The sequence below is a fragment of the Mus pahari genome, chromosome 19 (assembly GCF_900095145.1).
Source record: "Mus pahari chromosome 19, PAHARI_EIJ_v1.1, whole genome shotgun sequence".
Classification (NCBI taxonomy): domain Eukaryota; kingdom Metazoa; phylum Chordata; class Mammalia; order Rodentia; family Muridae; genus Mus; species Mus pahari.
Genome location: NC_034608.1, coordinates 85,534,721 through 85,546,392, shown reverse-complemented (window position 1 = coordinate 85,546,392; position 11,672 = coordinate 85,534,721). Strand labels below are relative to the sequence as shown.

Genomic DNA, 11,672 nt, shown 5'->3' with positions numbered 1-11,672 from the left:
TTTTTTTTTTTTTTTTTTTTTTTTTCTCCTGAAGCAGTGCATGTCACAAGAGCAGACCCCACAGGGCGGTTGTTTGATGTCTGAGTCTGCTGCTTGACCACATATCAGCACAGCCCACATTATCCAGTGCAACAGATTGCCGCAGGAGAGGAGGAGAGGGGTCAACCCCAGAAAGCAAACAGGCCCTTGGCCTCTGCTTTGTGTCCCCAGGGGCCTTGTCACGCTGGGCTTCATGCCTGCCCAGCCCACCTCTGAACAGGGCTCCTGCGGTTGCCGGATTTGGTCCTTTCTCAAACATTTGTTTTGAGACAAGATGCCTGCAGGTGAGTCATGGCCAGGGCAGCTGAAGGGAAAGAGAGGGCTGGGGCAGGGCTACAGCTGTGCAGGCCCTAGGGGCAGATGAGGATGTGGGACCACAGTGGCCTGGAGTCCTTGGGGGGGGGGCTGGGGACCAGCACAAGGCACGGTGTTAGGACAGAGGCCAGGAATCTGCAGGGAGGAGACTGACATACAAGTCCCTCTGTGACAGTGCAGGAACAGACGTTCCCAGAGCAAGTGACTCCATTGATTGAAAGGTTCAGAACAGGCCAGGGATCAGGGTGACTTGGGGTGGCATCGAGGGCTTGACGGGCAGCCCGAGTGGCTGACAACAGTTTGGTGTTGGAATATTCTACGACTTGACAGAGGTAGGGGTCCCTTAGAGGATAAGAAACCAAGGGCCAGTAGACTGAAGTCTCACTCACATAATTTTTATCAAATAAACCAGACATGGGAGTTAGAGAGCTGGCTCAACAGCTAAGAGTCCCGGCTGCTCTTGCAGAGGACCCACCACCTCTGGGAGCACTGAATGCATATAGTGCCGACAGACAAGCAGGTGGAACAGTAACACACACGCAAACCTAAAAGGCAGCCAGGCATGGTGGCACATGCCTTTAATCCCAGCACTTGGGGGCAGAGGCAGGCGGATTTCTGAGTTTGAGGCCAGCCTGGTCTACAGAGCGAGTTCCAGGACAGCCAGGGCTACACAGAGAAACCCTGTCTCGAAAAACCAGAAACAAAAAGCCAAAAACCTAAAAGACAAAGTACACCAGACTGCTGTCATTCCAGCACTGAGCATGTAGTGACAAGGGGCCCCTAGGACTCGCTGGCTGGCCACATTGGTGACTTCCAGGTTTGGTGAGAGAACCTGTCTCAGAAAAAGAAGGCAGAGAGCAGCAAGGAAAACACCCAAGGCCGTCCTAGGGGCTTCGCACACGCACACAGAATGAAGAAACAAGTAACTTAGAGACGTAATAGAAAACAACAAAACTAAAACCCAGGCCAGGCTTTGTGCAGCCAATCACAATGCACAAGTGGAGGCCACGAGTTTCAGACTGGCCTGGGTTGCAGGCCAAAGAAAAAACCGGAAGCAGCTTCTTCTGCACCCCGGCCCAATGGGATCCAAACCCACTCACAGACCTGTGAGTTGGCCCTGGGTCTCACAGCAGCAGAAGGCCCTGGAAGGCCAACTCTGCTCCCAGGAGATTCCTCTGGTGTAGTGGTGCTGGCTTGGTGACAAAAACACATAGAATCTCCTGCCCTTAACTGAGTGACCTGAGACTTGTTTAGATATTTGGATTCATTTTAACTAAACTGACACCATTCTCTTCTCACATACAAGCTTTGTTTTTCTATGGCCACTGCCTGGGACAGAGCTAAGAACAGGCTCCAGCCCCTCACTGAGGATCCAGGCGGGAGCTCCACCCCGAGCCACGCCCCCAGCCCCTTGCTGGAGGAATTCTAGCCAGGGGCTCCACTAGAGCCACGCCCCTGCGCCTCCCAGGAGAGTCTGGGCCCCACTGACTGTGAAGATAACACAGTTTGCTCTGCCTGTGGATGGCTGGGCTTGCTGACTGAGGTGCGTGGCCTCAGAAGTATATCATGTCCAAAAGATTAGGCTTGATTCTGAGTAGACGAATTTCGCAAGCAACTGTGTGAAAAATGTACCTTTTGGGAGGAGCAAATAGGAAGTTCTTCAAGGTGTTTTCCAAGGTGCTGTGTCAGAGAAGACAGCTTAAAACTGGGGTACTAAGGCCGTGGTCTCCTCTTCCAAGCCCTAATTTTTGAGGTGATGTGGTCACTGACTGATTCTGAGTTGAGTATTATCCTACTTCTGTCATCCTCTACATGAGCAGATGCGACAGCAGGGGTTGAGGACAGACTAATCGTCGCAGGGAAAACTACGTCACAGGAAGTAGTACTGGCTGGGCAGCAGCTCAGCTGCTGGCTCAGTTGACACAGTGCTTATAGCACACTTGTTAGAGCGCTTGTTGCCGGGCAGTGGTGGTGCACGCCTTTAATCCCAGCACTTGGGAGGCAGAGGCAGGCAGATTTCTGAGTTCGAGGCCAGCCTGGTCTACAGAGTGAGTTCCAGGACAGCCAGGACTACACAGAGAAACCCTGTCTCGAAAAAAACAAACAAACAAAGAATACTGTGGTTGCTCAGTTGTTAAAAGTACTTGTGGCTCAGTGATATAGAAGAACTTGCCTCGCGTGCATGAAGCCCTCACTTCCATCCCCAGCGTATCAGGGTATGCCAGTTAGGAGGCTGAGGAGGGTGAATCGCTTAGGCCAGTCTGTTGGGACTGTTGGAGATCTGTTTCAGCACCACCAACAACTGGCTACTCCAAGAATTTCTGTCTCCGAACAACCTGCAGACTTATCGTGCCGAACCAATGTCACCTGTGAACTTTGCCACTCAGATAAAATGGATAAGTTTAATAACAAACACCAGAGGATGGGCTATCAGGAACAAATGTTTGCATTTCTCTAAAGGTGCCTACAGGCTGTCGCCTCTCGGAGACAAGCCTTCCTCTGGCACTCAGGGAAGCAGACAGCATTTTTCCTAGTTCTTTTTCCCCCCCCACAGTTTTCTGTTTGTTTGTTTAAACAAGGTCTCTCTATATAGCCTTGACTAACCCAGAACTCACAGAGATCCTCCTGTCTCTGCCTGCCTAGTGCTGGGATCAAAGGTGTGGGCTACCTACCACGTGCCCAGCTTTCTGGGTTTTGTTTGTTTGATTGTTTGGCTGATTTTTTGATTCAGGGTTTCCTGTAGCTGGCTTCAAACTCATTTGAACTTTTCCTATCCTGAGACTCCTGTGTCCTGGTGACAGGCAGATGCCACCATGTCCAGCTTATGGGCTTTGTCCACAAAAGAACTCTACCCACTGAGCCGCAAGCTCTCTACCAACTGAGCTACAAGCACTCTAATAACTTAGTCCCAGGACCTGCTTTTAAAAGATACATCCTGGGCTGTAGAGATGGCTCAGTGGTTAAGAGCACTGACTGCTCTTCCAGAGGTCCTGAGTTCAATTCCCAGAAACCACATGGTGGCTCACAACCATCTGTAAATAGATCCGGCGCCCTCTTCTGGAGTGTCTGAAAACAGGTACAGTGTACTTACATATAATAAATAAATCTTTTTTTTTTAAAAAAAAGATACATCTTACTTTGTAGCCCAGGCTAGTCTCATACTCATGATATTCTCCTGCCTCAGCGCCCCCCCCCCAGTGCTACCACACCAGGTACTGTTCAGCTAAATTTTTTCCTGTGAACCTCATACAATTGGAACCTATTTGTCCCAACAGAAGAAGTGCTGTGTGCTGGGCACGACAGAAGGCCTCTCTGGGGTCCCTGCAGACACTGCAGAGGCTGATCGCCTCCGAAATGCCTGGGAAAGCCAACAATGCAGTTCACAAACTGAAACACCACGCCGAGAGAGTTGTGTGCTTTCCCTTCTGTGCTTCTCAAAGCCCACCACACGGACGGGGAGCCAGCTCCGGCTGCTGTTGGGGTGGAAATGGGGCAGTGCCTCTTCCCGCAGAGCCATCTTTCCTGCCCTGCGTTCCCTCTCACATTAATAGACTCCTCGAACTGCACCTTCTGCTTTCTTTCCTACAGGGCCATGCTGGCCACCCCAGTGCCTGGGACAATGAGGCAAGGGGACCAGTTCAGGGTCATTCATGGCTACATTGCACTCTCTCTCTAACCAGCAAAGCCAGGTGTGGTGGCACACACCTGCCTGTCCCAGCAGAGGCAGGTGGATCTCTGTGAGTTCCAAGGCTAGCAAAGGCTAGACAGAGAGCCTTTCAAAAAAAAGAAAGAAAGAAAGAAAGAAAGAAAGAAAGAAAGAAAGAAACCAACCTGAGGTTAGAGTCTTCATGAGAGGTACCGTCCTGGTCTGTGCACCCCCATACCTGAGTCAGACAGGGGTGTGAATGGTGGGAACCTAAGATGAGAGAGGAACCCTTCACCCAGGGACCCGCTCTCCCTCGCTGGAAAGCTGCAATTTCCTGGGCATCTCCAAGGACCCCATTTCTAGGAGGGCAGGTTCCTGTGCGAGCCTCAGCAGCTCATGCTTCTGCCTTGTCACATCCCGATCTGCAGCTGGGGGAGTAGGCGACAACCAAGGAGTTTTCAGAGCTCAACACCTGCACCTAGGCTGGGAGGTGACACTCAGACGTACACACACACACACACACTCACATGTATGCACACACAGGCACTCACATGCACGTGCATACACACAGCTGCACACACACAGGCACATGCACACCAACACACACATGCACACCTTAAGTAAAATGGAATTTTGGGGAAAAAAAAGTAAATGTCTTTTATCAAAGCAAGACTCTTCCCTGAAAATCCTCGCCAGTGGGCCTCTCACTCGCATTGTTGAACCTTCGTGCTTAGTCACATGCGCACTGAGCATCCAATTTCCCTGGAAGAGTCGGTAGCTCCTCCGGCTTAGGGGGACAGCCAGGAGCTGTGCGCCGGTCCCCAGCCTCGCTGTGAGTAAAGAGAGGATCTGCCTTTGGTGTGAGGAAGATGGGCTCAGCCCCTCCCCATCCTGTGACCCCCGTTTCCAGACGCCAAGCAGCACCCTAATGCCTTCAGGTTCCCTGTTCCCAACATCACATCGCAGGGAAAGCAGAATCAGGCAGGACCAGGCCTGACAAGTTTGGGAAGGAGGCTGGGGTTGGGGAAACGGGAAGATCGGCAAGCAATGGGGAGCCATGGCAGATGTTAGAGCAGGAGAGATCCCTGGGGTGACTCAGGTCCCAGCAGAGATGCTGAAGGTGCCACTGGGAGGAATGATTCGACTTGTTCCTCCTCAGGGGTCTGACACCCAGAAACTCCAAGGATGACCCGAAGTGGCAGTAACTGTCGGAGATGCACAGCATCTTAAGTATTACAGACTAAGATAAATTTAATCGCCAATGAAGCAACAGAAGCATCAAAAAGGAACTGGGGGAGGGAGGAGAAAAGAAAAACCAAGGATTACACGGTGGCAGTCGGCTTCAGCAACAAGGCGGGGGCTGACGCGGGCAGCAGCGGACGCTGAGCCGCTGGGGTTTCTCTGTGTAGCCCTGGCTGTCCTGGAACCCACTCTGTAGACCAGGCTGGCCTCGAACTCAGAAACCTGCCTGCCTCTGCCTCCCAAGCGCTGGGATTAAAGGCGTGCGCCACCACGCGCCGGCTTGTGACTTATTTAGCAATTCAGTTATGTTCGATGAGACAGTGTCACATTGAGGCCAGGCCTGCCGTCAGTCCTTCTGCTTCGGGCCCCACAGCGCTGGAATGAACGACACCGTGACGGCCACGTCGGCTGCATTTAGTCAATTCCAATTCTACTCCGTCTGACCCTCAGTTCCCCGACTCAGACAAGGCAAAGGATGTCTTCTGACTTTGCCCTGAGCTGGAGCAGCCAGGCCCGTCCCCAGGGTGGGCCACGGACGCCCCCTGGCGGCACGGCCACCGTGTCCCGGCCGCCGCGCATCGGGCTGAGGCCGGCCTCGCCATCTTGTCTCCGGGCAGCGGCCCTCTTGGTGAGGTCACCGCGACGGAGTGTGCGTTTATCTTCCGTGTCTGTTCCCCGGTGTCTGAAATGAGCCGACAACGTGTTATCCTCAAAAGCATTTCCTTGGAAAGAAGGGGAGCTGGCAGCACCGGCGTAGTATTTTGGCTCCGGGAAAAACTAGTACAGCCTCTACCAAGCTGGCGGCATCCGAGAACGTCATGGGTAGAGCGCCGCCGAAAGCTGAGTGCGCAGGCGCGGCGACGTCATCGACACGCGACCGAGCCGGTGCCGGGGGAAGAGGTAGGAACGGCTGTGGCGCGGGCGGAGCCGGGCTGCGGGGCACGCTGGGCGGGCGCGGCTCGGCCTGGGGGGTCCTGTCGGCGGGAAGGCGGAACCGGAGATGGGGTGCCCGGCGGTGGGGTGCTCCCAGCGCGCAGGCGCAGAAGCTCGCGGGGAGTTCGGCCAGTTCCCGGCCCTGGTCGAGCCGGGAAGGCTTCCTGGAGGAGGAGGAGGAGTTTTCCGTCACTTTCCTCCTGCCGCGCAGCCTGGCCGTCCTGGGGAACCACGGAGGCGCTTTTCGAAGGGGATGATTTAGACTCCTGAGTTCATTTTGTAGTCCAGGCTGCCTCGAACTCGGTGTAGTTCTCCTGCTTCAGCATTGCCAAGTGCTGGACTCACAGGCGTGGGCCCACGATGCCCGGCCTCGGACCCTAGGTCGGTCCTGAAACTGAGGTGGCGGTGCGGATCTGATCAGGTCCCTGGCGAGGAGGGTCCTTTGCTGTCCGTGCTGGCAGACTCCTTAATGCCCCCGACCTGCTGGCGACGATGGTTTGTTAAATGACATGTATACAGTAGACATTCAGTCAGGAGGATTCTGAGTTCCAGGCCAGCCTGGGCAAGATACCGGGGCTCTGTCTGGATAAAAATGACTCCGGATACCCATCCCACACCCACACACAACGCCACCACCAAATGCCTTAAAGAGAACTTTCCGGTCTGGGAAAGTCAGAGAGCTCGTTGTGGGCATTCTCCGTGGTGCTACACCTGAACTGGTTTGTTTCTTGAGGGATGGATGCTCAGTGTAGCCTAGGCTGGCCTGGAGCTCAGAGGTATCCACCTATCTCTGCTGGGACTAGAGGCATGGCCACCACGCCCAGCCTAGCCCTGAAGTTTCAACAGGAGTTCCCTGGGTTAGAAGAGAAACAGGAGCCTAGCATAATGCTGCACACCTGTCATCCTGTTGAGGCAGGAGGATGGAAAAAAAGGCCGGGTGTGAAGGTCCTGGGGGCAGGGCTGGTTGCTGTGTTCGAAGGCTCAAGCGGAGGCAGGTGTGGCTGTCACAGGGAAGACCCAGTGAGGAGCCTGGGAGTCAGGGACTGTTTGGGGTCCAGCTAGGGTGTTTACCCCATGATGTGGGGTCAGAATCCACAGCGTCCCTATGAGAAAACTGAGGCAGACAGGAGTGCCTTGACCACAGGGACCCAGGCTGCCATGGTCCTCCTTGCGCTTTGTCTGTCTGGTGGCCCATTGGAGGCCGGACAGTGCTTAGGCGCCAGGTCAGGGCCCCTCACCCTTCATGAACTCGCCTCATAGCCAGCTCTCAGGACCCCTGCCCACGTGGTGTTCACATCCAGCTGTGCCCACAGGAGCGGAATGGGACTTTGTAAGCCAGATAGGAGCTGTCTGTGGGAGTCTCTCCTGATAGGATACATGTCTCTGCATGCACGGGGTCTCCTGTAGGGGGAACAGAGGGCTTGAGGGTGGGAATGCCCTGGTGGTCCCAGGCCACTCTGAACTGTCTCCCTCATTCTGAAGCCCTGGGCTGGAGGAGGTGCTAGGTGAAGCACTAGGTGGGGAAGTCTGAGCCCGGTGTGCTGCAGGCCTTGGCCGGTGCATGTTGGGGGTGGTTGTTTCTTTGTGTAGCTGAGATGGCCTAAAACTGCTGATCCTCGTGCCTCAGCCTCCCAGGGACACCCCACCCCACCTGACAGGAACAGGGGTGCTCCCCCTCACCTGGAGGCCAGACTCCTCAGCTTGTCCGCTTACCTGGGCATGACTGAGCACCCCACAGCTGAGGTTCTGGGGGCCCCCGTGGAGTCAGTCTACTACAGTGTCTCTTCCAGACACTGGCTGTGCCTTCTTTCATCTGGTGGGGTCCAGTGTAGGCTCACAGGCCACAGAGTGTCCCCCATCTACACAGTAGGACACCCCAACAGCAATGGGCATCGCCTGCCTTGCAGGATTCCACTACACGGTGACTTGTAAAAGCGATGCCACCAGAGGCTCAGACACAACACAAAACCCAGTGCTGAGTGGCAGCAGCCAGAAAGAATTCCACATGGTGAATAATCTGTTAACAGGAACTACCTCCAGGGGCAGGGCTGGAGCAAGGAATGGAAGTGGCAGCTGATAGGATTGGAGTCTTCTGGAGTACGCAGTAGTGGTCTTTGCACAACACTGTAATTATAGTTTTAAAAAATTATTTCAGTAGTCTGGAGAGGTGGCTCAGTGGTTAAGAGCACAAGGTCCTGAGTTCAGTTCTTAGCAACCACATGGTGGCTCATAACCATCTGTAATGGCACCCTGTGCCCTCTTCTGGTGTGTCTGAAAAGAGCCACAGTGTACTCACATACATTAAATATATAATTTTTTTTTTTTTTTTTTTGGTTCTTCAAGACAGGGTTTCTCTGTATAGCCCTGGCTGTACTGGGACTCACTCTGTAGACCAGGCTGGCCTTGAACTCAGAAATCCGCCTGCCTCTGCCTCCCAAGTGCTGGGATTAAAGGTGTGTGCCACCACGCCCGGCTAAATAAATCTTTTTGGAAAAATTGTTTCGCCAGGCAGTGGTGGCACACACCTTTAATCCCAGCATTTGGGAGGCAGAGGCAGGCGGATTTCTGAGNTNNAGGCCAGCCTGGTCTACAGAGTGAGTTCCAGTACAGCCAGGGCTACAAAGAGAAACCGTCTTGAGGAGGGAAAAAAAAGAAAAAGGAAAAAAAAAGAAAGAAAGAAAATCGTTTCAAACGCCTCAGAAGAGACAACAGTAGAGCCCCTTCCTAGAATCCCTGGGGAGGGGCTGGGGGCGTGGCTCAGGCTAGAGCCCCTGTCTAGAATCCTCTGGTGAGGGACTTCAGGTGGAGCTCCCTCCTCCCAGTGGAGACCCTGCCTACACTTTGTGGGTACAGAGTTGTTATATATGTTAATAAAATGAGAGGAGTTGCTGACTTGAGGGACTCGCCGCTCCTTGCTATCCCAATAGCGTCCAAGGGTCAGACAGGATCATGTCAGGCCAACCCGGTCTACATAGTGAGATCTTTTTTTAAAAAAAAAATATTATTTTACATAAAAAATGGCTTTGCATGCGGTCTATAAAGTCGTGGAGAGGGGTGGGCCCTAGCCACGGTCCAACCCCTCCACGGTGTCCTTCGTGCAGCCTGCTGAGGGATGCCCAAGAAGTTCCAGGGCGAGAACAGCAAGTCGGCAGCTGCCCGAGCACGGAGGGCTGAAGCCAAGGCGGCCGCTGATGCCAAGAAACAGAAGGAGCTGGAAGATGCTTACTGGAAGGATGAGGACAAACACGTGATGCGGAAGGAGCAACGCAAGGTGGGCGGCGTGGGGCTTCGGTGTGGAAAGGTGGCTCGAGGGAGCCATGGAGGGATGCATACGCAGAAGCTAGCTGAAGTGGGTCTGTGTCTGTCTCCGACCTTAACTGTCATCACTCGTTCCTGACCGAGGCCTGTCTTCAGCCAGCCCCTGGTGCCTACTTGGTACTTGGAGTGGTTCGGGCCTGGTGCTGACGTGACTGCCCACTAGGTGGCAACAGAGACCCTGTCGCCTCAGCGGGCCTCGCCCTGCTGGCCGGGCCTTTGGTCATCGTTTGGTCTCTGTCACCCAGGCTGGCCTGGAACACCTGGGCTCAGCCTCTCCTCCTGCCTCAGGTTCGCACCATGACCAGAATTCTGTGTCTCACTCAGTACTGACGACCTTCTTTGGGGGATGGGCTGTCGTGGTGCACGACCCGCCCTGACCCTCTGTCCCCGGAAGAATGGGAGTGGGATGTTCAGAGCCAGTGGAGGAATTCCAGAGGGCAGGCTGCTGTGCAAAGGCCCTGTAGCGAGACAGGGCTGAGGCAAAGGAGCCTCAGGAAGATGCTGCCTTCAAATACCTTTGATTTTTTTGACCCCAGACAGGCATTCCTCCCCGCCTTGGGGGCAAAGGCACATGGAAATACCCTTGTGACACGCTTTAGCTGTCCTGGTCCTATTGTACAAGGGTTCCCTGGAGGGATCGGGAAGGAGGGGGCAGCGCCCTCTTGGGTACCTCCCTGGGCACCCAGGCAGTTTCTGTCTACATAGCCTTCCCATTACTCCTGCAGGAGGAGAAGGAGAAGCGACGCCTGGAGCAGCTGGAGCGCAAGAAGGAGACGCAGCGCCTGCTGGAGGAGGAGGACTCGCGGCTCAAAGGCGGCAAGGCCCCACGTGTGGCGCCCGCCAAGGTCACACGCGCGCAGATCGAGGACACGCTGCGCAGAGAGCAGCGGGCGGAGCCAGGTGTGTGCATGTGGCCCGGGGCAACCCCCCGCCACCCCCACTCCACCCCCGGGGCTTCGCCCAACGCCTCCTTCTCATATCCTGTCCCTGTCACCCACAGTGGAAAAGGCTAAGAGCCACCTGGAGCTGCCACTGGAGGAGAACCTTAACCGGCGCTTGCAGGAAGACGGCAGCGTGGAGGCGCGCACTGTGGAAGACGCCATCGCAGTGCTCAGGTGGGCGGGGCAGGGAGTATGGGCGGGGCCCTGAAGAGGGCAGTTTGTTGGGGGCGGGGCCTAGGCCCGGGTCCTGACTCCATGAATTGCAGTGTGGCTGAAGAAGCTGACCGGCATCCTGAGCGCCGGATGCGGGCGGCCTTTACCGCGTTTGAGGAGGTGCAGCTGCCACGGTTGAAGCAGGAGAACCCCAACATGCGACTGTCGCAACTGAAGCAGCTGCTGAAGAAGGAGTGGTTGCGTTCCCCTGACAACCCAATGAACCAGCGCGCCCTGCCCTTTAATGCGCCCAAGTGACAGAACCAGGCTGAGTCCAGCTTGTCTGAGTCAGCTCATCCCCCTCCAGCCAGGCCTGACCAGGGATTCATAGAGTTCCGGGCCTGGGAGTCTCCCAGCTGCGCCATAGGTCGCCCTCAACAACCTAGAGGGTCCCCGCTGTGACATCCTAGCCCCCGTGTGCCCTGCAGAGCCCAGTGGAGTACCCGCCCAATAAAGGCTGTGGCGAGGCTGAGGCCCATGTCTGTATGTGTGGTGGGTCCCACAGCTGACAGGAGGGGCTGGAGCCACTGGTCCAGACTTGCAGGCCCCCTGGATAGGGCAAGGTGATTGGAGAGGCTTGAAGTCACATGGCAGCGGCGGATCTGCAGGCTGTGCCCACCCTGAGCCTGAGGTGTAAGGCAGTTTTCTCCAGGCTGACACACGGAACACAAGTGTGCGGGGCTGGCTGAGGCTGGCTGGTGGAGATCATTGGCCATAATGGAGAAGAGTATAGGCTTTGAACCCAGAACTGCTTTTTCTAGCAGCATTAATACAGAAGAGCCTAGAGGGGGCTGAACAGAGACCCACAAGCCTGTGGGCAGCTCTGACTGCATGCCATTATGAGGAAGGCTGGCTTGCACCCTGGCCATGTCCTCATCTGAAAATGCCTGGTGCCAGGCAGTGCTGGCACACACCTTTAATCCCAACACTTGGGAGGCAGAGGCAGGCGGATTTCTGAGTTCGAGGCCAGCCTGGTCTACAAAGTGAGTTCCAGGACAGCCAGGACTACACAGAGAAACCCTGTC

The 11,672-nt window shown here is 55.2% G+C and overlaps 1 protein-coding gene across 1 annotated transcript; it reads left to right on the top strand.

Moving 5' to 3' along the window:
- Positions 1 to 6,100: 6,100 nt before the first annotated feature.
- Ccdc124 (coiled-coil domain containing 124) lies at positions 6,101 to 11,120 on the top strand. Its single transcript, XM_021219486.1, has 5 exons — positions 6,101 to 6,142; positions 9,277 to 9,446; positions 10,219 to 10,393; positions 10,494 to 10,608; positions 10,701 to 11,120. Exons 2-5 carry the CDS (start codon positions 9,288 to 9,290, stop codon positions 10,903 to 10,905), a joined length of 654 nt encoding a protein of 217 aa, XP_021075145.1. The 5' UTR covers positions 6,101 to 6,142; positions 9,277 to 9,287; the 3' UTR covers positions 10,906 to 11,120.
- The last annotated feature ends 552 nt before the right edge of the window (positions 11,121 to 11,672 follow it).

What these genes read in the sequence shown, in the direction of transcription:
- Ccdc124 (XM_021219486.1), top strand. Translation starts at nt 9,288, where the DNA reads ATGCCCAAGAAGTTCCAGGGCGAGAACAGCAAGTCGGCAGCTGCCCGA. An exon ending in TGCGGAAGGAGCAACGCAAG is followed by an intron (nt 9,447 to 10,218) that starts GTGGGCGGCGTG and finishes TTACTCCTGCAG; the next exon opens with GAGGAGAAGGAGAAGCGACG. An exon ending in GACGCCATCGCAGTGCTCAG is followed by an intron (nt 10,609 to 10,700) that starts GTGGGCGGGGCA and finishes CATGAATTGCAG; the next exon opens with TGTGGCTGAAGAAGCTGACC.